Below are 23,702 nucleotides of genomic sequence, written 5' to 3' on the forward strand. Positions count from 1 at the left end.
TTTTACACCTTGACCTCAGCTTAAACTTGTGCCTCGCTCCTTCATGTTTGCCGCTGCTCTGGCAATCGCAGGAAATCAAGAGGTTACCGGCGGTTCAGCCTTGATAAGAATCTTGAAATGGAGAAGTTCACGGAGGGGAAAGGTTAGCGGGAGTTTAAAGAGAGTGCAGTCAGTCATGGGGAGGATTAAATAAAAGGGAAGTCAGGGCTGGGGAACTGTGCTGCAATTTCAAAAGTGCACTGCAGACAAAAAGCCGTCTGTTCGCTCGCTGGACTTCATATTCAAACGCAGTGCGAGGGAAGTTTAGCTCGAACTCGTCTTCACCTTTAGGAAGTCTCACGCTACGGGCTGTTTTTCCCAAGTCACGAAAACCACCGCCGAACGGACTAGTTTCCAAACTGAGTGCAAGAATTTTAGATTTACTCCACAATGAGATCTATTATGAGCTGTAAATACAAATGTGTGGCTCCATTAGTGGAAGGCACAGTCAGGGTGCATCTGGTGACCTTCATGTGTCCTCCCTCCTTTCAGTGTCTTTCCTGCCTTTGTTACAGCTCAGCGCTGAAGGGAGCAGCAGCCAACTCAGGAGCAGACGTTTTGGGGCAAATACAGGACATCCTCTCCTGCTCCTTTAATAGAGCACCGTCTTTGATTACAGAGAGTGCTGTTTGGCTTTGATGTCCCTTTTTCAATAATAATACTCTTTAATGTGAGGCCCACATCTGGTATTGGGGTGCAGTGATACCTCAATTTTCTTAATGGTTGCTTTGGTTTATGAACACGTTCTGTGAAGTGATCGCTAAATGGAATCAAGCGGCTCGTGTCTCTGGAACAAGAGAATATATTCAAGCACATGTAATGTTAGAAACAATCTAGACAGCATCTTATAATATCCACAATTCTGATGTGTGCAAAAGAACAAAAATCTCCTGAATGGTAAAGTGGAAAAAGAGGACCACATCCCTACTAGGTCATGCATTTTAGTACTTTATTTTTGAGATATCAGTGCAAATGAACACCAAAAAATGAAAACATAAAAAATGAAATAATGTTTCAGGTCTTCACATGAGAAAAATGAAACATCTTTTTTTTTTTTTTTTTATTTGCTGCTACAAATGTATTTCTTAGATGCACAATGCAGATCTATGATTGTACGTCAATCCCCACTAGAGCCCCAAACTCCTCCACAGAGCTTTGTTAACCAGTAACAGAAAAGAAAAATCACAAAAATATTCAATGCACGTTTATTTTTCACACATTTTCACCAACAGTCGGTGGTTATTTAGGGACTGCTGATATTCTAAACCAACCTCTCTCTCTCTCTGTGATAAAAAAAGACCTATTTTAAGACTTGACATTTTCCCCCATCACCAGTAGGGATACACAGGTAGTTCCCATGCGTCTGCATGCAACAGGCAGCAGTGAGGAGAGTCAGACATTATTACACAACACAGCGCAGGATAGATTATCATTTACCACATAGAGACACATGCAAAGAACAAACCAACCAAAAAAAGATGGGCATAGCATCCTCTGCCTTTGTATGTACACTTGTACGCATATAATTCATATTTACATATCAGGGCATTAAAAACTAGGGCAATATCTTTTCTTAAACATTACAAAATAGTCATCTTTCATACTGAAAGTACTATTTACACAAATATATTTAACCATTGTGAAAATGTATTAATCGAACAGACGTACTTCATAGGTATATGTATTAAAAAGATCACAAGACTAAATGGATGAAGCGGTGTGTGAAATCAACTGAAAAGAATACAGTACAATCAAAAAGAAGGAGCGAGCTAGATACCAGATATCCCTCGAGACACCCGAAGGTCTCGGTGATTGTTGGGGGGCAGGTACACATATCCAGCTGCTCTGAAAACAAACATGTACCTGTGGTCTTCTCTTTATTATCATGCATTTATTTTGACATTTTATGAGTTAAGAGACTGCCACAAAAATAAAAGATGTCCATAAACCACAACAGTTAGAAAATAATGAAAAAAAAAGAAAAATCACAAATTGTCAAATCCTCAACAGATAACAATACTGACATTTTTATTACATGCCATTAAATTATTTTGAAAAGGACACCAAGGACTCTGTTTCGGTAGTGCAAACTCTGGGTACTCCTGTTATCTGAAGTGAAAAGAAAAAGCCGTGTGCTTCACGTGTGCGTGAAGAGAAGTGGTGCGGCTTCACCCAGGATGCCGAGATAAGTTTCTCAGACACTGCAGCCTCTTAACTGTTGCTCTAGAAACCTGTTTACACACAGTTGCTCAACTGTAAGCACTGCACACGCTCTGTTGACCCATCTGCTCAGAGCTGCACAATCTGCAAACACATTACCCTGAATTTGCACTGTCGAATGTTGGCCTTAAACATCAATTCAAATAAAAACAAAACACAATGAGTTGTGACCATTCAAACCGCCACTGAAATATATTCTCGCTCCGCCGGTAATCAAACCACACCGTGAAACTGGAAAAAAGCAAGACAAAGCATTCATCATGGTGGGATCCTCACTGGAGCTACTGCAGTGTAAATGTTGTTCTCAAGGTCCTCCTTCCAATGAATTCATCATGTACATGGTGGTAATAGACCGCTGCGACTGCCCCACGATGTCTTTATTTGGAATCTTATCTAAAATTGATGGGACTCTGTCTATCTGAAAATGTTCTAATGGAGAAAATAAATAAATGTCCGCTGAACTGAGCACTAACATTTTTGGAGTCATCAATAATAAATGTTGCTTGAAATGTTCTTTCTAAATGTTTTATGGAGGGCAACAAAGAGGACATGGAATAGTGATATGTGCTGCGATTCAGATACAAACTGAGTGTAAAACAAGAACAAGTTGTAAAGGAGGACTCCGTCTTTAACGAAACTGAATGTGTAGTGCATGATGGGAAAAGTTGGATGTGTGACAGCTGTGTCGTTTTGGTTGTATCAATCAGGCATTTCACTATAATAGACCTTTTATGTACCTTCCATGACCTCACTATTTAAAACAATTCAAATATGCATTTCAACTTGAACTTGCTCTCCGCCACCACAAAACGAAAGAAAAAAAAAATCACTTTGCATTCTTTGTTATTTGTTTCATCAAACCAATTTGGCAAGTCATTAAAAAATGAAAAAAGAGTCAATGAATTGAATTCTGCCTCGTGTATTATTATTTTTTTTTTTACTCATACGACCGGCTCAGCCTGTGGCTCTCGTGGCTGTGCTTGTCGTTGTGGGTCGGTGATTGAGGGGTGGAGGTCAGGCTGCGTTCATAGGCATGCATGTCACTGATTGGCTCTTCCTTGACTCGGACCATCGAGTGGGTTCCCTCCGCCTGATCCCTCATCTCCCTCCTCAGCTGGATGCTGCCTTTCTGCAGCATGTAGTAGAGGATGGGGTTGGAGCGCGACAGCCGGGGAGAGTCTGGGTTCGAGTCACAGCCGTCCTCCTCCTCTTCGTTCTCCTGACTACTCCACCGCACAGGGCTCTCGGGCTCCTGCTTGACTAGAGTAGGGGGGTCCCGTTTCTGAGCGACAGGCCACGGAGAGGCGTGGCGGCTCCAGGGGTTGTGGATGGGGCTGTCGCCTGCAGGAGGGTTGGGCAGTGGTCTGAGATTACTCTGAAGCCCTGAGTTGAGGGAGCCGTGCGGGTGCCAGCCAGGCAGGTGGAGGAAGCTGTGATTGTGGGCGGGCTGGCTGAGCATGCTGCCGTTGGCCTTGCCACTGGCCTGCAGGACAGAGGGGCTGGGCGCCCCCCGGGGCTGCTGGGACAGCTCCTTCAGGCAGTTGTCAGAGAGCAGCAGCTGCTTCAGCACGTTGAAGCCCCGACTCTCTCTGGTGAGGGTCTCGGTGGGGGGGCTCCTGTGTGGAGCCTCCTCCTCCTTCAGACTCCTCTGCAGGTCAGGCTCTACCTGAACAGCAGAGGATGTTAAAATGTTTGTGTCTCCACTGTCCACTGCTCTGTGAGAGCTGATATTGTTCAAACTGTCTGTCCGGTCGGAGCAGAGGCGTCTCTTCTTGGGACTGGGACTGGGATACTCCCTCTGCTCCTCTTTAACCTGCCTGGGCTGGGACTCGGTCTGCATGGCAGCACTGGTGTAGTAGGTAGCAGTCTGTTGTTTGAGCAGCTGGCTGAGAAGGCCATACTTTGCTATGACCTCTCCGGGCCGTGGTTCTGTCTTTGAGTCCTGCTGAGACTCTGAGAGGGCGCTACTCTTCTCGTAGAGTCTCTTTCTGCCACTCGGGTCCTCAGACACGGCGAAAGACGGTCCGAGCTCCTCTGTGAGCTCCGATTTAACCTTTACGTCTAAAGGGGGCACGTTGGAGCTGTCACAGATGATGGACGCGCCGGGGCTCTTCTCGTAGCCTCCCCCCGCCACCTCCGCGCTCCTCCTGCCGCTCCCGCCGGGCCGGTCTTTGCGGCCGACAGGGGCGGTGGCCGAGCCGGTTCCCAGAAGGAGCTGCAGCACGGTGCGCCTCTCCAAGAGGTTCTCGATTTGTGATGGAGAAGCTTCCTTCTGATTGAAAGGTGTGCCGCTGCCTGAGGCTCCGTCAGAGAGCGGTGTGGTGGTGGTGGTCCGGGGGATCGGAGCGTTCAGCCTCTCCAGTAGGGCCAGGGGCCGGCTGGCTTCGTGCTCCTGGCCCGGCCCTTTGCCGGAGGGGGCGGGTGGGGAGGAGGAAGCCGTGCCACACTGAGCCAGATTCTGTAACAGTTTACTGGCACTAAAAGCGGGCTCCGAAGCCTTCTCAGCAGGGAAGGTTTTAGACTTGCACAAATCCAGGGGGGTGGACTGGGCGTGGGGGGAGGGGTAGGAATACGGGGATGGCGCACCACTCGGGTCGCGACTGAGCGGGTAGAGGGGCTGGGCCGGGGCTGCGGGCCTGTCTATAGGGCTGTTTGTCCTGGTCTCCTCCCAAGGCACCAGTCCCTTCGGCTGGCTTCGTGACATGGTCGCCATGGTGATATCCAGCGGCAGGTCCTGGTTACCTGAGCTTTTGTTCACCATCTCATTATTTCTGCGCTCCAGAAGAAGCTGCATCAGCGTGACCTTCGAGTGGGACTTCAGGTCCGGGCTCATGTCGGGCTCCTTGTTCTTGGACGCCTTCGACCCTGATGGCTCCGGCTTCCATTTTTTTATTAAGGATTCTGTTAGTTTGTCCAGGGAGGAGGTAGAGATCGAAGATGAGGAAGATGAGGAAGATGAGGAAGTAGCGGTGGAAACGGAGGCGACAGCAGTAGAGGACGGTGAAAAAGTTGTGTTGGGGGGCTGAGTGGAGGCTGGAGGAGAGAATGCAACAGGAGTGGGGGAGAAGACGATGGTGGAGGAGAGGGTGGAGGCGGAGGAGGAGGAAGAGGGGGTGATAGTTTTGGGCCCCGTGTCTGGTAGGTTGACACGGCTTCTCATGGAGAGGTCGATGGGGGAGCAGCTGGAGTAGGAGCTCTCGGCATCGCTGCTGTCCTTGGCTAGGCTCCTCTCCTGGGTGGAGCACTCGCTGTCCGAGGTGACGGAGGAGGAGCCGCTGGGCGGGAGGAGGCCGCAGCTGTCCTCCAGGTGCCCGTTCTTGGTCAGCTGCTTCTGGTTGTTGTGGTTGTTCAGGAGCAGCAGCAACAAGCTGCTGCATGTTTGTGGGGGTCGGGTGGGACGAGAGTCGAAGCCTCGCTTCTCCCTCGGTGTCTGGCTGTGAGCGTGGCTCGGAGCATGTGGGGGGGTCGGCGGGGAGCTTTGGCTGTGGCCACGCAGCAACGAGGGGCTCTGAGGACTGGACAGGGCCATTCGAGGGAGTGTTGTTGTTATCGTGGTTGTTGTTGTCATTCCATTTTGTGTCGTTAAGGAGCTTAGTGTGTCTGGAGCTCCGGGCAGAGTCCCTCCCACACTCGGGGGCCTTATGTCCGGGCCGAGCTGCTGGTTTGCCATGGCGGCGAGCCTCTCGCTGGCAGACCTTCCTGAGAGCTGGGCTTTGAGTGCATGCTCTCTGGAGTACTGCTGCAGGTGGGCTTCACTGGACAGCAGCAGGGCCAGCTGACTGCAGGCCACGCTGGGTTTGGGTGAAGGTGCTGGACTGGAGCGGATTTTCACCATATTGGCCACGGCCTTCAGACGCTCTGCGCAGGACTCGGCGGCCGTGGGCGCAGCGGGCGGCGTGGCGCTGTGGGCCGACCGGGGGGACTCCGGGGGTCTGTCCTGACTGTGGGCCCGCCGGCTGTAAGGTGTGTTGCTGTGATTTTGAAGTTTGCTCTTCCTCATCAGGCCCTTCAGGCGGCTCGAGGCGGTCCCGTACACGGGGAGTGGCTCTTTGTCTGCAGGCGGGGCCTTGGACGGAGACGAACACTCGCTGGGGGACTTGACCGAGTGCTGAGACATGGCCACGCTCTGCAGCCGCGAGCTGAACGACTGAAGCAGGGAAGCCAGCAGGGTGCTCTCCCCGGCGTGAGGAGATCCCTCCAGCGCTCCGTTTTGCAGGCTTCCCACTTGGCCGTTTAGCTCCACGGGGGGCGAACTCATCCGCTGACTTCCCGGATCGTTCCAGGTTCCGGAGCGCAGTAAGCGGGCCTTCTTCAGGTGCTGCGAGGAACCCAGTGTGGGCCCGTTGGTTCCAGCTTTGGGAGCTGCGGGGCCATGGTTGGGGAGTTGGAAGGACCCACCAACCTTGTCGCCCTGCTCCTGGTTGCTATGGGCAGCCTCCGACCTCCCACTCGCCGTGGCCCCAGGCCCGGCCACCACTGGATGCATCAGTAAACCTTCCAGATAAGTTAGAACAGCTGAATCCTTGTGTGTCTCAGGGCCAGGCTCCTCCCCATGAGTCATGTTCAATACTAGGATCCCCTCGTATGGCTCAGCACTGCTACTGGGAAACAAATGTCCACTAGGTCATCTGGCTGACGGTGGCATGTACTTCCTAAATACAAGAAGGATGGCGGGTAGTGAGTGTCTGGCGAGGGCTGAAGGGTACGCTGGCTGGATGGGGTCCCTGTGTAGCGGGAGCAGTCAGCACTGGGGTGAAGCAGCAACCATGGTTGGAGGCAATCTGGGGCAGGTGGGCCTCCCAGGCATTGTTGTGTGCCTTTAAACACCGTAGGATCCCAGAAGGCCCGGCTCCAGGCTTATGTGAGTAGCAGGCGAGGAGTCAGCGGGATTTCACCACAAAGATGTTGACACATTCCGTGGCTGTGGATGTTTGGGATGTCTGTCCTCAGGCCTGGCTGTGGTTCTGTCAGTGGCGCCTTTCAGCTTTGCAGATCTCACATGGGGGACCTATGGGAGTGAGAGAGGGGGTGGGGGTGGGGTACAGGGAGAAAAAGGAGAAAAGGGAGAAACCGTGTGAGAAGCAAGGATTTGCACAGCACTATATCACATTCATTTCACCACCTTGTCTGCCATCTCTGTTACTTAGCAACATTTCAGATTGACTGCACACGGCTCCTTCTCCGCTCTGCACTCGCCTCTCGCAGCCACCCAGCAGATGACAAATGTAGATTAGAGCTGATTGGATCCAAATTGAAAATTCAAGCCCACTACCTTGAAAACATTTAGGTGTCGAGCTGTAAGCCCCTCACAGCGGTGTCTTTCAAAAGTGAAGGGCCTCGTGAGAGCTGTGAATAATTCCCTATGCAGCTTGTCATTTCAGTGGATTTACCCCCCCCCCCTCCACCTCCCTTTCACCACCTCCTGCTCCTTATGCACTTGAACATCTCACACGACGGTCTACATAAAGCACGAGCCACCCGCCCACCCACATGCACACAAGTAAGCATTTTAGCATCGCCACAAGAATGGATGAGGACGGATATGTGTGCAGTGTCACTGCTGCATTATTTTACAGGCTGACCAGCTGTTAATCCTCCACCAACGTTTGAGCCCCGAAGAGGTTTTAAATCAGAAGACCGAACCTGAAGTGATGTGACGAGTGTTACACGGAGGCAGAGATAAGCTGCTGCACTCCACTATCGTGTGTGTGTGTGTGTGTGTGTGTGTGTGTGTGTGTGTGTGTGTGTGTGTGTGTGTGTGTGTGTGTGTGTGTGTGTGTGTGTGTGTGTCATGGGGTGGGGGTGGCTTCAGGATCAGGTGCACCTGTCACACCACACCACTGTCAGGAGGGCAGAGCCGCTGACACCGGGGTGAGCCTTGTGCCAGTTGCCATGACAGTGTCAGCAGTGCTGCCCTGGGAGACCTCTGCTCTGAACCCTGTCAGCGTGGTTTCCGTGGATACAGAACACCTCCGACAGTCCTGGCCGCATCCCATAAAGGTTAATTAATACAGAGTTTCCACCTCTCCTCAGCTGCTGTCTGTCCTTTCCCGATGCCGTCCTCACCTCTGGTGTCCGCTGAGCGCACCAACATAGCAGGTCACCGTGCAGGACAGCAGCCTTTGATTATGACGAGAAGCCACGGCAACCCAAACACAGCCACCAGCCGAAATACTTCACCGAGAGCAGCAGCCAGGGCCAAAAACAACAAGGCAGCCGGCCTCTAATCAGGCTGAAATCCATCCCCGCGGCCAAGGTCCACAGGTCGTCATGACAGTCAGGGCAGCGAGGTGCCACTTTTAATGCCACCTTGGAAATGAGCTGGGATTAGAAACTGGATTTAATTTGACCAGTGAGCAATTAAGTCCGAGTAGCGAGGAAAACAACCAGCTTGGCAATGTTAAGACCTCTTCAGACCAAAGGTCCACGAGTTCACGAGCCTCCTCGGCCCGCGGGTCACCGGACCTGAATAACTTCACTGAGATTGGCCCATCAGCGTCAATTACAGTTCAAGGCCATCTCTAAACTGTTGACCTAGATCTGACAACAACAAAAGCCAAACTGGTCACACTGGGCCATCTGACATCTGTTGTCATGCTAATCTTAGATGCTCAGGATTAGGACTATTTTTCCCGCCAGTGAGTTTAACGCGGTTATAAGGGAACGGCCGACGTGTTTACCTCCAACACGACTCGGCAAAGTGACAAACGTGCTGGAATAAAAAAAAAAAAACAGTTAGTGAGGAGAAGGAGAAGAAAAAGTGACACAGTTTCAACTGGGGGAACTCTGCTAATCTCTGCTGCCGGCAGCCGACCTTTAAAATTACAGTTGACCTTGTCTCTGTTTTGGCCCAAAGACACTTCTATACAGAGCAGACGAGGCAGCGCGGGGACACCATGACACTGCACTATATTACTTTATATACAACAGAGCTGCTGCATTCGCCGTCTCACATCTAGTGCGAACTACTCTTTGAACAAAGTCGGGACCTTCCGGCTCTTGAGAGACTGTGTAATGACGGACCCGGTGTCAAAAAGCCCGGCGACAGCAAGGGCAAGAAAAAATATGTTGTGCTCAGTGACAAAGCTCTGCTAACAAATAAATGACCTTAATATAGGAAAAAGCTGTCCTCTGTGCGGAGGCCCTGAAGCACCCGGCGCTGCTCCTCTCCTCCCTCTGAGTGTGATGTGTGCATTACTATTACATTATCTCCCCTGGTGTATACATTGGAAATGACCTTACACATCTGTTAACATGTCATCTCATTGGTGGCAGCACCCAAAAAGCCTGACCTCCACCCCTCCCTCCCCCTCCCTGGGACATCACAGCCCCAATGAGCTGCTCTACAGTTTCTGTGGTGATTATCCATTATCCTTGACAATGTCAGCCAATGACAGAGCAGGCACCGTTCTAAAGTGATTTTTACCCCGACAGTCAGCCACGCACACGCAGGAGGGAGGGAGGGGGGGAGGGAGGGCAAGTGATGGGGAGGGGGGAGGCTTCATCACTCCCCGGCTGGTTGACTCTTCATCTATTTCTCTCTCTGTTTCACTCCTCTGCTACTTAAAAGACACAAGGAGCGGGAAAGGTCAGCGCACCCTCAGACGCCTCCTGAGATGCACGGAGGGACCAGGAGGCCGATGCCGATGTCACAGATTAGATCTCCAAATATGACCAGATTACACCTCCTCCTCCACCTCCTCCACCCACGGGCTGTCCTTTTTTTTTTTTTTTTAATCTTAAGGAAAAAAAAAAGAAGTGCGTTTCTAGATGACCTTCATCGTCAGGAATGGTAATCCATTTAAGCCATTTAAAATGTATGAGACCAAACAAAAGAATTAAAAGGGGGGCGAGCCAAAGGAGCGGCAGTTAAAGTCAAGGTCATTCATGCCGCCAAGGCTTTTCCACTTGATGCAACAGCTGGTGTCCATGCAAAGCTCTGGGCGTTAATAAAAAGTGACAATGCTGCCTGAGCGGTGTGTATTACTAATGTCTGACACCAGCCTGGCAGATGTGTTCTCCCTGCATTTAAGGGGAGTCAAGGTTAAAGGAATTTAAAAGGAGAGGCGATGCCTAAACACTATTATATCATGTAATCTGCAGCCCAGCCCTGCTGCACATACTCAATGGGGTAGCTCACTTACACATGCGGCGTGACCGCTATTTGTAAATTCAATATGGCCTGACATGATTAAATAAGACAAAACATAAGCTACCTGACCAAATGCAGTTGTTGCACGCCTTCCACAAGTGACTGAGTGCACCGGAGGAAAGTTGAATTAAAAGCTCTCATTCACCTTGAGAAAGGTAAACAAGAGAATAACACACCCGAACAGCAGGAGAACCGGAGCAAGAAAATGTTTGTGCAGATAAGTCAATCAGGACAAAATAACACTGAAATGCAATACACAGAAACATGCACGCCCACACCACGAGATCTAGGGCACTCTGACCCACTTCTTAGGATGCATTGACCAAACAAGTCATGCATAGCACACACGCCCCCGTGTGCAGCACTCTGAAGCCCACGGATGTGCAGCACACGCAGGAAACGTGATGCTGAAAAGTCAGACCTCTCGTGGTAAGTAGCACAGACGATCCATTGGGAGAAACCGTCTCGCTCAGAGCACTCGGACGTGAGGAGGAAGAGTGTGATGACTGAACGCTGTCGTTTCAGACTCGGACCAAAATGGGAGCGGAGTGCCGAGGTTCTCGGCCCGCATCTGGCCTTGGATCAGGAGCGCGGGGGCGGGTTTCAACTTCATCTGTACTCATCAGTACAAAGAGTTCTCGGGGTTGAGAGATAGAGCGCAGAGGAATTCATGCACACTGATGAGTCATCTAAGTGTTTCAGAGCCCAGCTGAGTGGCGGAGGAGCAAGCCAAACTAGCCAGTGCGATGATGATGATGATGATGATGATGATGATGATGATGATGAAGATGAAGATATCAGTGTACCACAGACCTGGCCGCTGCGAGTCCTTTACCTTACATGCCCGGGCCTGCTTACTGGACTGTTTGTGTCCACGGTAAATATTTGCGTGCCATTTGGAAGACCCGCCCAAGGGCCATTTCCTGAGTGCCTGAGAATTAGTGCATCAATTAAACACACACACACACACACACACACACACACACACACACACACACACACACACACACACACACACACACACACACACACACACACACACACACACACACACACACACACACATTCCTTGTTAATGAGCCGTGGCTGCCATCAATCTATACCTGATTCATTTCTACGGGGCTCCGAGGTAATCTTCTGCTTACATCGCCGCTCCTAAGCGGTGCTCATTTCCCTCCCGTAACAACACACATTTTCCATTTTGTAAACACTGGTGCTGGAAATAGGAACAGCTGATTGCCCCATGGCCGGCGCGCCAGCAGGCAGAGCGAGGCCCTTGAAACAGACTGCGGTGGTGATGTCTGAGGGAAATGGGCCACTTTGCAATTGAGATCAAATGTCTCACTGTCGGGCTGCCCTGAAAGCTGGATAAAACCAGCTCCAAAACCTTGGCCTTTAATGAATCATTTTCATAATATCCTTGGCATCGGCCCTGAGAAGGCGATCGCTGTGAGTCAGCAAGATGTCCGTCTTTATCGGGTTAAAAGGGGGGCTGCTACTTCTCTTTACTCCCAGTAAATTGGGATAGTTTGGAGCATGATAGTGTGTGACAGAGGTCTAAGTGACAGAACAAGAAGAGGACTTATCTCTGCTATCATTTTGCCTTTCATAATGCTCCTATTGACCTACTTTCTAGTTTTTAAATCATCCTAATGCTCACTCTGAGTGAGGCTGGAGAACCATATTACAGAGGAGGAAGGGATTCAGGAGAATCATCAAACACAATATTTCTACCCCCCCACCTCTTTACTTCGACGAGATTCAAACTTACACAATTACAGGAATCTTTTCAAATCGATTACACACATTTTACCCCCAAAAACCTTTTCCTCTGAAGCAGCACCAACTGATCTGGCAGGCAGAGCTGAGTACATGCCAACGTACAGGAGACCTGGATGAGATGAGTCCTGAAGATGGACGCCGTGCTTCACCTGCTGCAACCTCAGAAGCGGCTCCACTGGAAATATCCCCCACAGTCTCCGGCTCAAAGTCAGCAGCTAAAACCGTCTTTAAATACCAGTTCATTACGAGATAATCAGGTTTGTGACCTAACTTATTATTCAGCAACAGCTAAATATACAGGATAAAAAAAGATGCATCAAATTAAGCAGAGACACAGTTAATGACTTGCTAAACTCTGGGAGCTAAAAACGGAGCCTCTGCTGCTAACTATACTTCCTTTTAACCACACAAGGCGAGGGCCGGAGATAACTCGGAGAAAACAAGCAGCGTGTTTGTCATGCTGCCACCTCGCAGCCTTTTGTTACACAACCTGAAAAACAGCCGACTGTAAGCTTCAGACACGCAACCTCAGCTGTTTGTGGCTAACGTTACGATCCTCGAGTGATTCCTGTTCAAGCGAAGCAGCGGGCAGAACTAATTTTAACCAGTTCTGAAGCTGAAATAACGCTGATCAGTTCCACTGCAGATTGTAGTGGAGGACCTGCCAGCGCTGGCCGTCGGGCAAAGACTGCTGCTTCATACACAAAAATCTGTTTTTAAAATCAGGTGTCCCAGATAGAAATGTTCCACTGGGCCAAAATAAGACACATTTACTGATGAATAATTAATACGCTGGTGAAATATGTAGATATGACCATCATGCGATACGACACATTTTTCACTACCCTTGTTTGTATGCGTGGGCCTCAGGATGGCAGGCGACACCACGGCTGAAGGAGGACGACAGTAAAGTGTCGCACTGAGGCTGCAACACCATGAATTCAGGTTAAAAGATGAACCGACACTTAACAAGAGATGACTAAAGCAACTCAACTCATCCACATACAGAGGGTCACCTCGAGTAACAAAACAAAACACACATGGCCTGTGTTTAGAAACCTTCTCCAAAAGAGATTCAGTTAAATTACGTTAAAATGAATAAAGGGCTAAAGGGGATCTGAAAACACACCAATATGCTGACTCACTGTTTTTCTGAGACTTGGGAGATCCTGAGTTTAAGGATGACATGATTATTTCATCAACTGACAGTCAGAAAAATATTTAAGTAATCAATCATGTTTAAAGCAGAGATCTAGTTCCAGACTCTCAAATGTAAGAATTCGTTGCTTTTCTTTGTTTTATAAAGGTGTAAAATGAGTATTTTTAGACTTTTGTATGGAGGGCAGAGTCTCCCACAATCTAGAATAAATGAATGTGTAATGGTGTTAAACCTTCGGCTGGTCGCTCACCAGAGAAACGAGGTGTTGAGCTCAGTGATCACTCAGGATTCTCTCCTTCTTCGCTGATCACAAACCAAACACTTCTCAGTGTACAGTCCATGTATGACTCGGGATGTCAATCAATCATTGATGGTGGAAGAGTTCACCCCATGAAACACTTTGGATGATGGCACTCTCATTTGCATAATCGTAAAAAAAATGATATAACCTATATAACTTTTCACCTTGGTGGTCTCGCATCACTCACACACACACTCACACACCAGCAGCAACAGAGCTGCCCTCGACAGCATCTTGGGGTTCAGTGCCTTGCACAAAGACACTCGGGAATTGAACCTCCAACCCTGCAATGAGTGGGGAATCTACTCTACCATCTGAGACACAGCCACCACCAGAAGTGTCAAAATAAACAACAGAAATCAATGAGTTGGGGGAAATACATCAATTAATTACCCTCAGCAGGGTCCCAGGGGGCGGAGCCTATCCCAGCTGACTGGGTGAAGGCGGGGACACCATGGACAGGTCGCCAGTCCATCACAGGGCCGACACACAAAGGCAATCAGTCACGCATTCACACCTGCAGCTAATTTATAAATAACAATTAACTTAATGCGTGTTTGGATGAAAACCTCTTCTGTGACGAGACGCTGCTCACCACCGGAAAAAATACATAAATAAATGTTAAAATGAAATCAATAATTTAAAAAAATGGAAAATTAGATGGGAAATTATATGAATAAGGAAATTAATACAAAGGTAAATAAATACAGAAAGAAATCAAAACAGTAATAATTTAGTAATAGTAACATATTATTATTGATTAATTAACGCCTACATTTATCTTTTAATATTTTTGTTGTTGCATTTAATGGCATATTAATTTACTGATTGAGTCATTTCTTTCTTTATTTTGTATTTTTGGCAGTTTTGCTATTGTTGTAATGGATATTTTTATCACTGACTTTTCTCATTTAATAGATTAAAAATTAATTCTAAAAATACTCAGCAGATTAATAATTCAGCCCTTCCAGATTTAAAATATGTAAAAAGAAAAGAGTGCACGTAGATAAAACAAGGATCACATACAGTAAGCTAAGGTGTGAAATGTCCAACAAAGTGTCTCTTTACGAGCTAAAAGTCCTTTTCTTGATGTGTGCCAAGATAAATCCATATCCTATAGACACCGGGGCGAAACTCACTTTATTTAGCTTGACCTGCTCCTTATATTTAAGCCTTCCTCTCACCAGCCAGTCTGAGCAGCTAGCAGTGTGTGTGTGTGTGTGTGTGTGTGGTGGTGGTGGGGTGGGAGGGGGGGGGGTTGGTTGGTCTGCAGCAGGGTCACTGGGGGGCTCCAATAAAGAGGTGAGCTGCTCTGGTTAGGAACTCATTATTATGAAATATAGCAGGTTTATCAGGATTCTATACATTATGTCTCACTGGAGCGTCTACAGCAGCCATGTTTCACAGGTCGCAGGATTTGGACAAGAAGCAACACGTTTCAGTCTGATAAAAGACTTCGATCAGACGTGTGGCGAAGAAGAAATATTTGTCTGTAAGTCTTCATTTATTTCACTCTTAATCCTGCTGAAATAATGAACGCACTTCTGCATTGAGGCTGCATCCTTTTAAAAGAAGTGCATTAGATAAAAACTGTGCTTAATCAACTCTTATTGGTCACATTGTGTCAGTGAATGGAGGGTTCATGATTCGAGCCAGACCGGCAACGCACGCTGAATATCAACATCCTGCACCGGCCACCGACTACTGACAACACAGTGCACGTCACTGACAAGCTGAACTGATCCGCGTAATTAGCTTTGAATTTAAATTTCACAGTGGAAGACAAAAGAAAAAAAATTAGAAGAAACTAAAACAGATCTGAAGATGAAACGGTGAGAAAGTGAGAAGGCCAGATGAGCAGAAGAATTCAAGTCAGTGGGTCTCAACTGTGGTTGTCATCACTCAAACTACTGCTGCTTTTCTACCTAAGCGCAGGTTAATTGTAATTAATGGCGTTCACCTGGCGGCCCAGGTGTAATCAGTCCCTGATTGAGTAGCAGGAAGGAGAAGCGGCGGGACTCTGGAGCCTGCAGACCACAACCGAAGCCGTCGTCTACAGCGTGTTGGAAATTATGAACCAGAAAAAAACATGAATCAAATTTTGCAGGCTTTCTTGTTGCTTTGGAATCGATCAGCTTGTCTCTACTGTAACAAAGAAGAAAGCCGCTAATTGTCAGCCTGGATGCAGACGAGCACGGGGCCAAGGCTCGCAGGAAATCAGTCCGTCCTCCCTCAGTCAGCCATCGACTGTTAAATAAGACGGACAGACACAGACGACTGCAACAGGCTTTATCTCACTGTAATGAAGGAGGCGGAGAAGAGAGGGAACACAATCCGGAGGTAAACGCAGGGAAAAGAGGAACAAAAAAACACCCCCGCTCAGCCGAATGCCAACACAGCTACTGTGCTGTGTTTGGGAGGTGAATGCAGACACACATCATGCCCTGTACCTTGTCATCCTTAGCTGTGGAGGCTGATACAGGTAAAGTGCAGTAATCAATTTGCTCTACTGGCAGGAGTGTTCCTCCAGAATACTAATCAGGCTGGCTCCCTCCCTCCCTCTGCCTTTCTCCTTCCTCGTTCACCTTTCTCATGACTTGACACCCCCCCGGTGCCCCAGACCTGACCAAATGCTAAAGGAGGGCGGGCTGTCTTCTGCACAGATAACTGCTGCCACTAATCAAGCCTACGTGCACCGGGGCGTGGGATTAAAAGAGCCCGCACAGCTTGACTCAGGCACTGAATGGTGTTGGTGTGCGGGTGTGCACGCGCACGTGCACACGCACACACACACGATCAAAATAAAAACCTATAGGGAAGCCAGCAGCGTCTTGTCCTAGAAACACACACACACACACACACACACACGGCTCAGACGAGCAAACAACACAACAAGGTCAACTTAAAAGCTGATGTTAGGTGAACATTCTCAGGCTATAAAAGAACACACACAAGGAGATTAGATCTAAATTTACTCTGCCAGTCAGAACGGCCTCGCCGGTGAGCCTCCCGTCTCTCAGAACACGTCACGCAGCGCCGCGGCGTCGGACGCATCCGAAGCCAAGAAGAGGAACAAACTCAGCTGTGAATTGACGGGGCCTTAATTCCCATTCGTTTTTCATTTGGAGAGATGGCTTACAAGGGGGGGGGGGGGGGTCTGTGCACCATATCAAACACACACCGGAGTCGCCTAGAGGCTGCAACAAAGCATCCTCAGTGTTACACCACACCACACACACACACACACACAGCCAACCGGAGTGTGTGTGTCAGAGAGAGAGACAACGCCACCCTATGCATCAGCAGGGATATTTCATTATGTACATAACGAGTGCCATTAATCGCTCTTAACAAGAGGACACAACCTCACCTTGGCAGTCTCACACGCACAGCGGGGGGGTGGAGGGGTTGGGGGCGGGGGCACGGAAATATCTATAGTGCGCACAGAAATTAAAATTCACCACACTCAAGGACCCGCTGACTCCTTTTGACCGACCACATCGAGGCCCGGGGGGGGGGGGGGGGGGGTGTGGAGGCGAGCCAGCAGTCAGAGAGGCTGCTCATCTCCCACATAAAAACAAAGGAAAAGTCAGAAGAAGAGGAGGAGAGGAAGAGAAGATGAAGAGGAAGGGGGAGGAAGAAGAGGAGAGTAAGAGAAGATGAAGAGGGGGAGAGAAAAAGAAGAAAAAGAAGAGGGAAGAAGAAAAAGAAGATGAGGAAAGGAGAGAAGATGAAGAGTAGGGGAACAAGAGGAGAGGAAGAAGGAGAGGAGAAAAAGGGAGAAGAAGAAGAAGAGGGGGGAAGAGAAGTTGAAGAGTCAGAAGAGGAGAGAAGAAGAGAAGAGGGAGAAGAGGAAGATGAAGAAGAGGAAGACAGCAAATAATATATAAATAAAAGTGGGGAAAATGCCGCAGTGGTGGTTGCCAGCGGGGGCTCGTGCCCTTGACATACTGACATGAGTGGAGGGGGGAGGGGGTGCTGTCATGTGACACTCTTGTCATTCGCCTGATCACCCGCCTGCCCACCCCGCCACCTGGCACACCCCCCTCCACCCCACCCACCTTGGTGCGACCTCATCCTCCGCTGACCTGACGCCGTCGCCCCTCTCCCTGTTCCTACACCTATGCCCACCCCCCCACCCCGCCTCTCTGCAGTCCTACCACCCCATCCGCCCCACCCCTCGCGCTCTGCCCCCCCTCCCCCACGGCTGTGCAGCAAGGTCAGGCGGGTCACCGTGTCCTCATCTGTAATCCGCTGCCATTCGTCAGCAGCCCCGGCCCAGGCTGGAGGAGAGAGAGGAGAGGCAGGCGCTCCGACGAGGGGAGAATGCCCAATTAGGCAGCTGTCACACACACACACACACACACACACACACACACACACACACACACACACACACACACACACACACACACACACACACACACACACAGCTCCGCAGAGCTGTAGAAAGAAAGAGAGGGAGGGAGGCTGCAGAATCAGCCTACTGTCCACAGACGGGGGGAGGGAGGGGGTGTACATGAATCCTTTCAGCTGTGAGTGTCTGCGTATTGTTCTGTGTGTGTGTGCAGCAGTTGGAGGAGATCAGCTACAGTCTGGACATGTATGACCGCTCTCTGAGGCGTGTCAGCAGCGAGCACACACGTCAACACGCACGTCAACACGCACGTGACGTTTTATATGATTCTGTTGAGGAGCTCTCGTCTGTAACTTAGACAATCAGGGAGAAATGTCTCCATGCTACCGGGGACAGAAACACACCGCGGGTCGATCTCCGTCCGGAGTGGACGACGGGCCGCAGACGTAGCGCCACATTTACGTTCTTTACGGTCACACAGACGAGCAGCAGATATCAAACGGGTGACAAATATTCCATAATTGGATCATTCATCACCAGCGAACACATCTGTTTTGAGTAATGGGAAAACTAATCAGCAGAAATGATACGGAGAAGAGTCGACGCCAGGCAGCGGCAAGATTTATGCCGGAGCCATTCAGGACTGGAGCCTCTACCTATCGATTGTTTAGTCACAATGCTTCTTCCTTTAATCAGAAGAAAGAGTCCAAATGGTCCCTTGCCAGCTGGGTGATGAGCAGGTGTGATTGGGGGGCAACCGAGGAGACTTCGACACTCTTTTTTTCCTCAGTTGCACCTGAAATGTCAAAGTTCATCGGGGTTCACCGGAGCTTCAAATCCAGCTTTGAGTGGTTGGTGTCCAGAAGGATTGCGAGGGACACTTATCCAGTAAATCCCGTCTGAGTAGAAAGTACAGTTCATAGGGACTTAGGCTGCATGTCATACCGGCCGGTAAGTATGAGGAGGACTACAGGTGTCGGGGGGAGGCGGGGGGGGCGCTCCACCTACACACATGAAACAAAGGGAGGCGACATGGAGGCAGCAGAAGACGTTACATTAATAAAGAGAGGGAGGAACACTGAAGCCCTCGAGCATCGCTGCACTGAAAGAACTTTCTGCTGATATTCATTATTTATCACTGATGCTGACTTCTGACAGCGCACCAACACGACACTTATTAATCCCAATAATTCTCTTTCAGACATCAATTCACTGTGTGTGTGTGTGTGTGTGTGTGTGTGTGTGTGTGTGTGTGTGTGTGTGTGTGTGTGTGTGTGTGTGTGAGAGAGAGAGAGAGAGAGTGTGTGTTTATCAGCATGTGAAAGATGATATGTAATGGAGGCAGGATATATACATATATTACAGAATAGATTCCAGCTTTAAATATAAAATGAACCCTCTGAAAGTGCATTGAAACAGTGAACTTCACTGGGAATGTAATCATCAGAAATAACTACAAAACAAAACATAAATAGAAGAATTTGTAAATTACCTCAAGCATCTTTTTCTGCACTGTGTTTTGTACAAAGCAGTTTTGGTATCAGATGAAATGCGTCCGTGTTCAGCTGCTTCTGTGTTTACAGCCGGAGGTGTGTTAACGTCTGCAGAGATGCTAAGCTAGCTGCTCACAGTCAAGTTAATGCTGAGGATTTCTGGTTGTCTGCTTGGACACATGTTGGTGTGGAGGATGTGGAGAGTTCACAGGCTCATCTGAGCTGGACGGAGGAACGAGTCGTGTGTTTTAATTCTGCTGGTGATTAATCAGTAAAATACGTTTTCACCAAACAGAAGTGGAGCCTGATATTCACCTGTCACAGGTAAATTATTATCAGGGTATTTGTTGGCCGACATGAAAAACATTCCTTACAGAACATAATGCAAAAAAAAGATGATTGTTTTTTTTCTTAATATAGTTATTTATATTGATTAAATTGCTGTTTCAGTGCACTCATCCTGCCTGCATCACATATTATTGTCACAAACATCAGCATTTTTTGATGACCATATTTGAGGGATCAATGCAAAAAATTATTATTGGCCCGATATTTTGACGTTTGAGTTGTCTTTTTATCAGCTTTCTGCATCAACCTTAAAAATACCAATATAAATCATCTCTAAGAAGCACTTACAGTTTCCAAGTTGGCCAACCCTGCTTAACAGTACTGACTTTATATGAACAAACAGTGTTAAGAAAGAAGGAAACGTTGGTGTTTCTACTCAAACATTAACTGTCTGTATTCAAAAGCCATAGAAGCCAGCTATTGAACTTGTACAACATCCCACATATCGTCTTTGTTTACTCTGACATGCTGCAGATTGCAGCATCAGATGAATTGTGTAACAAAGTGAAGCACGTGCACTCCTGAACTTTGGATTAATGTAATATGAAAAACAATATTGTGATACAATACGAGACAAAAGATGCACTGAAGATTAGAGTCACGGCCAAATCTCCATCAAGCCCCACAGGCTGAGTAGAGTCCCCCCGGGTACACTTTAATAATTTGTGTCAGGCTGCATGGCTGCGCGGCTCCACCCATCTCTGTGATTGTTATTATAATGACTCAGTGTTTTGTCGGCCAGTTCTCGCTCCGTTCCTCCAGCACTGAAAGTACCTAAGTGCTCCCAAAGTCTAAAGATTGTAATCTGTGATGTCATATTGATGCATAGCCCGAAGCAGCTCCATTAGCAGCCTCCGAGACTGACTTTGTGGACTCATACAATGTCCGCCTGTACTTTTACATCTACGAGGAAATTTAGATGATAGTGGGGCTATTAGTTCTGTTCCAGAAAACATAGCCTTATCTGCGTCCAAAAATCATCCTCCATTACTTTCACCTTGTACTTCTCCTCCAATAGTTGTAAGTTGGTGTGAAACAATGGAGGATAAATGTGGAGGAACAACTCACGTTCTTGAAGCTGAACACGGCTGCAAGGAGGAAAACTGAATTCTGTTAATAATGAGAGAAATCCTCCTCATGTCTCCGGTCACTCAGAGGTCAGAGGTCGGCCACATCGCAGAGCCCCTGGACAGTTGAGCACAGTGTCCAGTCTGAACCCAACCCCGTCCGCACTGAGATGTACAACACATCGTTCCCACAGTGAAATGGGCACCGCAAGCCGATACCTGACTGACCAGTGAACACATGACCACAGTTTAAACAAAGAGCAGACGAGAGTGTTGAGTCTCCTGCACTCGACTGACGATGCTGTAACGGACTTATTATAAATATAGATAGTTCAAAATCATATTAAACTTTACGATATCTGTACAAATAAACCACAAATAAACCAATAAATAATGACACATTTAATGTGGTCCACCTGTACCTTTCACACTGTGACCCGACCATCAACCATCAGTGATGTCATCAACCATCAGTGAGGTCATCAACCATCAGTGAGGTCATCAATCAGCAACTATCAGTGATGTCATCAACCATCAGTGAGGTCATCGTTGGTTTGTGAACGTTATGAATCCTCCAGTTCAGATTCTGTCCGTCAACATCTTTGCTAGTTCGGAGCGGTTTGGAGCAGGAAGTGACCATATTTGGACGAGCTGGGGGAGGAGCCAGCGGTGGATCTGACCGATCTGATCGGAAACCTGACGATACTACGTCCCGCCCACCGATAGCTGTAACCTGACTGCACCGCAGGCCTGTCAATCAAACAGACACGCCCCCAAAAACAGGTCTTCTTGAATCTTCTTTTCTAATGAATGAGGGATTATTTTCAGATGGACCTCCAGAAAACTAATAAGAAGGAGTGACTTTAGCTAACAACACCGAGATAACTGATGGACACATTTTATTCACTTTGGATTTGATGAGAGAAGTTGAATGGGAGTCTATGGAGCCGGAGGCTTTTTGGAGCCGACCTCTAGTGGCACTCGCTGGTATTGCAGCTGAAGACACTTCTGGATCGGAACCATTTTACAGACCTGAAGCTACGAACACTTTTATATCCAGTTTATGCTGTGACATCACTCCAACTATTACAGATGTTAAAATGAGCACTTCAGGAACCCACTGGGTGTGTAGGACAACAGAGTGTTGTAGGTTTGACGTAATTAAAATGCTGAGTAATAGTTTATCGTCATATTGCAGGTGCTGATCTGCAGTTGGAAAACAGTTAAAAACACTCAACATCTGTGACCACAACTCGACTTCCCACTTGAAGCCACCTGCTGAAGCATCGTACTCCACAGCAGTGACGACTGATTGGTCAAAAGGTGAAATTCACTGAAGCACAAACCGTCCACTGAGGACATCAGATCACTGTCCCTTTAAATAACTTTAAGACCTTTTTTCCCCTCCTCTCCACCTCCCTCCCCTGAGCTTTATCAGTGCCTCTCCTCTCTTCCATCTTTTCCCCCTTCTCTCTCTCTCACACACAAACACTGGCTGTATGTGTGGCTGGCAACTACAAAGCAGTTAGCCAAGCATCTCTTGGCTCTGTGCAGAGAGAATAAGACACTCTCATTACTGCCCTTAAAAAGCTCTTGCCCTCACAAAATCCACTGCAGACCCAGACGCCGGTGCAGAAAGTCGCAGGAAAGACTCGGAGAGTTAAAGGCTACTTTTCGCCTCACAACTCAATTCATGTGAGTGCGTGTGCATGTCTGTGGTTGATGGTTTCTACCCCCCACCCCCCTTCCTGTTCCTCTATAATGTCACAGGGCTGGCTCATATGACCTTGAGCAGCAGCGTTGGCACGGCAAGAGCGAGAGCTGCCTCGCCTGCGGGCGCCCTTGAACTGGATCTGCAAGACAAAAAAAAAAAAAAAAAAACCTTCACGCGGCCTGATAGACATCTCAGCCCTCCTCCTATCCCCCACCCCCGCACCTATCCTCCCCCTTTCTCCTCAGCTCTTTTATTCAATCTATGCCACTCCTTATCTGTTCCCCCTGGTGGGAAGAGATTTATCAGGATGCTGTATCTTTAACCTCTCTATCAGACTGAGATAGAAACAGAATTTCAAAATGTCTGACCGGCCTGTGTGGATTTATTTTTAAACCTCCTCCTCCTCCTCCTCCTGCTCCTCCTCCTCCTTCATGCACCAGCCCCGTGCCATTTCAGGAGAAGGGATTGAGGGGGGGGCCTTTATGGAATACACCTGTGTGATGAGACGGCCGTCCACTCCTGAGGTGTTGTTTACGTACGAGGACATTCCAGCCCGTTCCCCTCCTCGCTCCGAGCAGGGCCGAGCAGGGCCGAGCCGAGCCGAGCCGAGCCGGGCCGCTGGCACACGGTGACCTGCAGCTTCAAAACAAACATCCCAGCCTCTGCTCCAAGGATGAGCGTCAGCTTACCGCCCAATCTAGTTTCTCGGACTCAGAGAGGGGGGCGGAGCCTCAGAGCCAGTGTTTTGACAGGTTGATGATGACCTCCTGAGTCCCCGTGAAGACCTCTGATTCTCTAAAGTAAACACCGCTGTCCAGAGTCCAACGTCTGGCGCTGCACCGTCAAACGTGTGGCTGACCTGAGACGTTACTGTAGAAACACAAAGCCGGGTTAACAATCCCCCCGCCCCGTGACAGAGACTCAGGCCACCAGGGTTCATGTCACAGTAAATATTTGCACAGCCCTGGTAGAAGAAACGTGTTTGAAAAATGCATAAAAGGCCTTTTCTTTATAACACACATAGAGCAACGTGTGTGTGTGTGTGTGTGTGTGTGTGTGTGTGTGTGTGT

The 23,702-nt window shown here is 48.6% G+C and overlaps 1 protein-coding gene across 3 annotated transcripts in view; it reads right to left on the minus strand.

The window, feature by feature from the left end:
• Nucleotides 1–974: 974 nt before the first annotated feature.
• Nucleotides 975–23,702, minus strand: part of nrip1b (nuclear receptor interacting protein 1b) — a 34,904-nt gene continuing 12,176 nt past the window's right edge. For 2 of the 3 annotated variants that reach the window (XM_069721132.1, XM_069721134.1), the window contains exon 2: nt 975–7,267. In XM_069721132.1, the coding sequence (XP_069577233.1) occupies nt 3,197–6,820 (3,624 nt within the window). In that variant the 5' untranslated portion in view covers nt 6,821–7,267 and the 3' untranslated portion in view covers nt 975–3,196. Of the gene's footprint in view, nt 7,268–23,321; nt 23,340–23,702 lie in introns of those variants that run through there. The other variant, XM_069721135.1, reaches the window with a different exon arrangement.

Source organism: Brachyistius frenatus, unplaced genomic scaffold, assembly GCF_029030835.1.
Source record: "Brachyistius frenatus isolate BFR_SWC_R1_liver_20210118 unplaced genomic scaffold, ASM2903083v1 Contig_258, whole genome shotgun sequence".
Lineage (NCBI taxonomy): Eukaryota > Metazoa > Chordata > Actinopteri > Embiotocidae > Brachyistius > Brachyistius frenatus.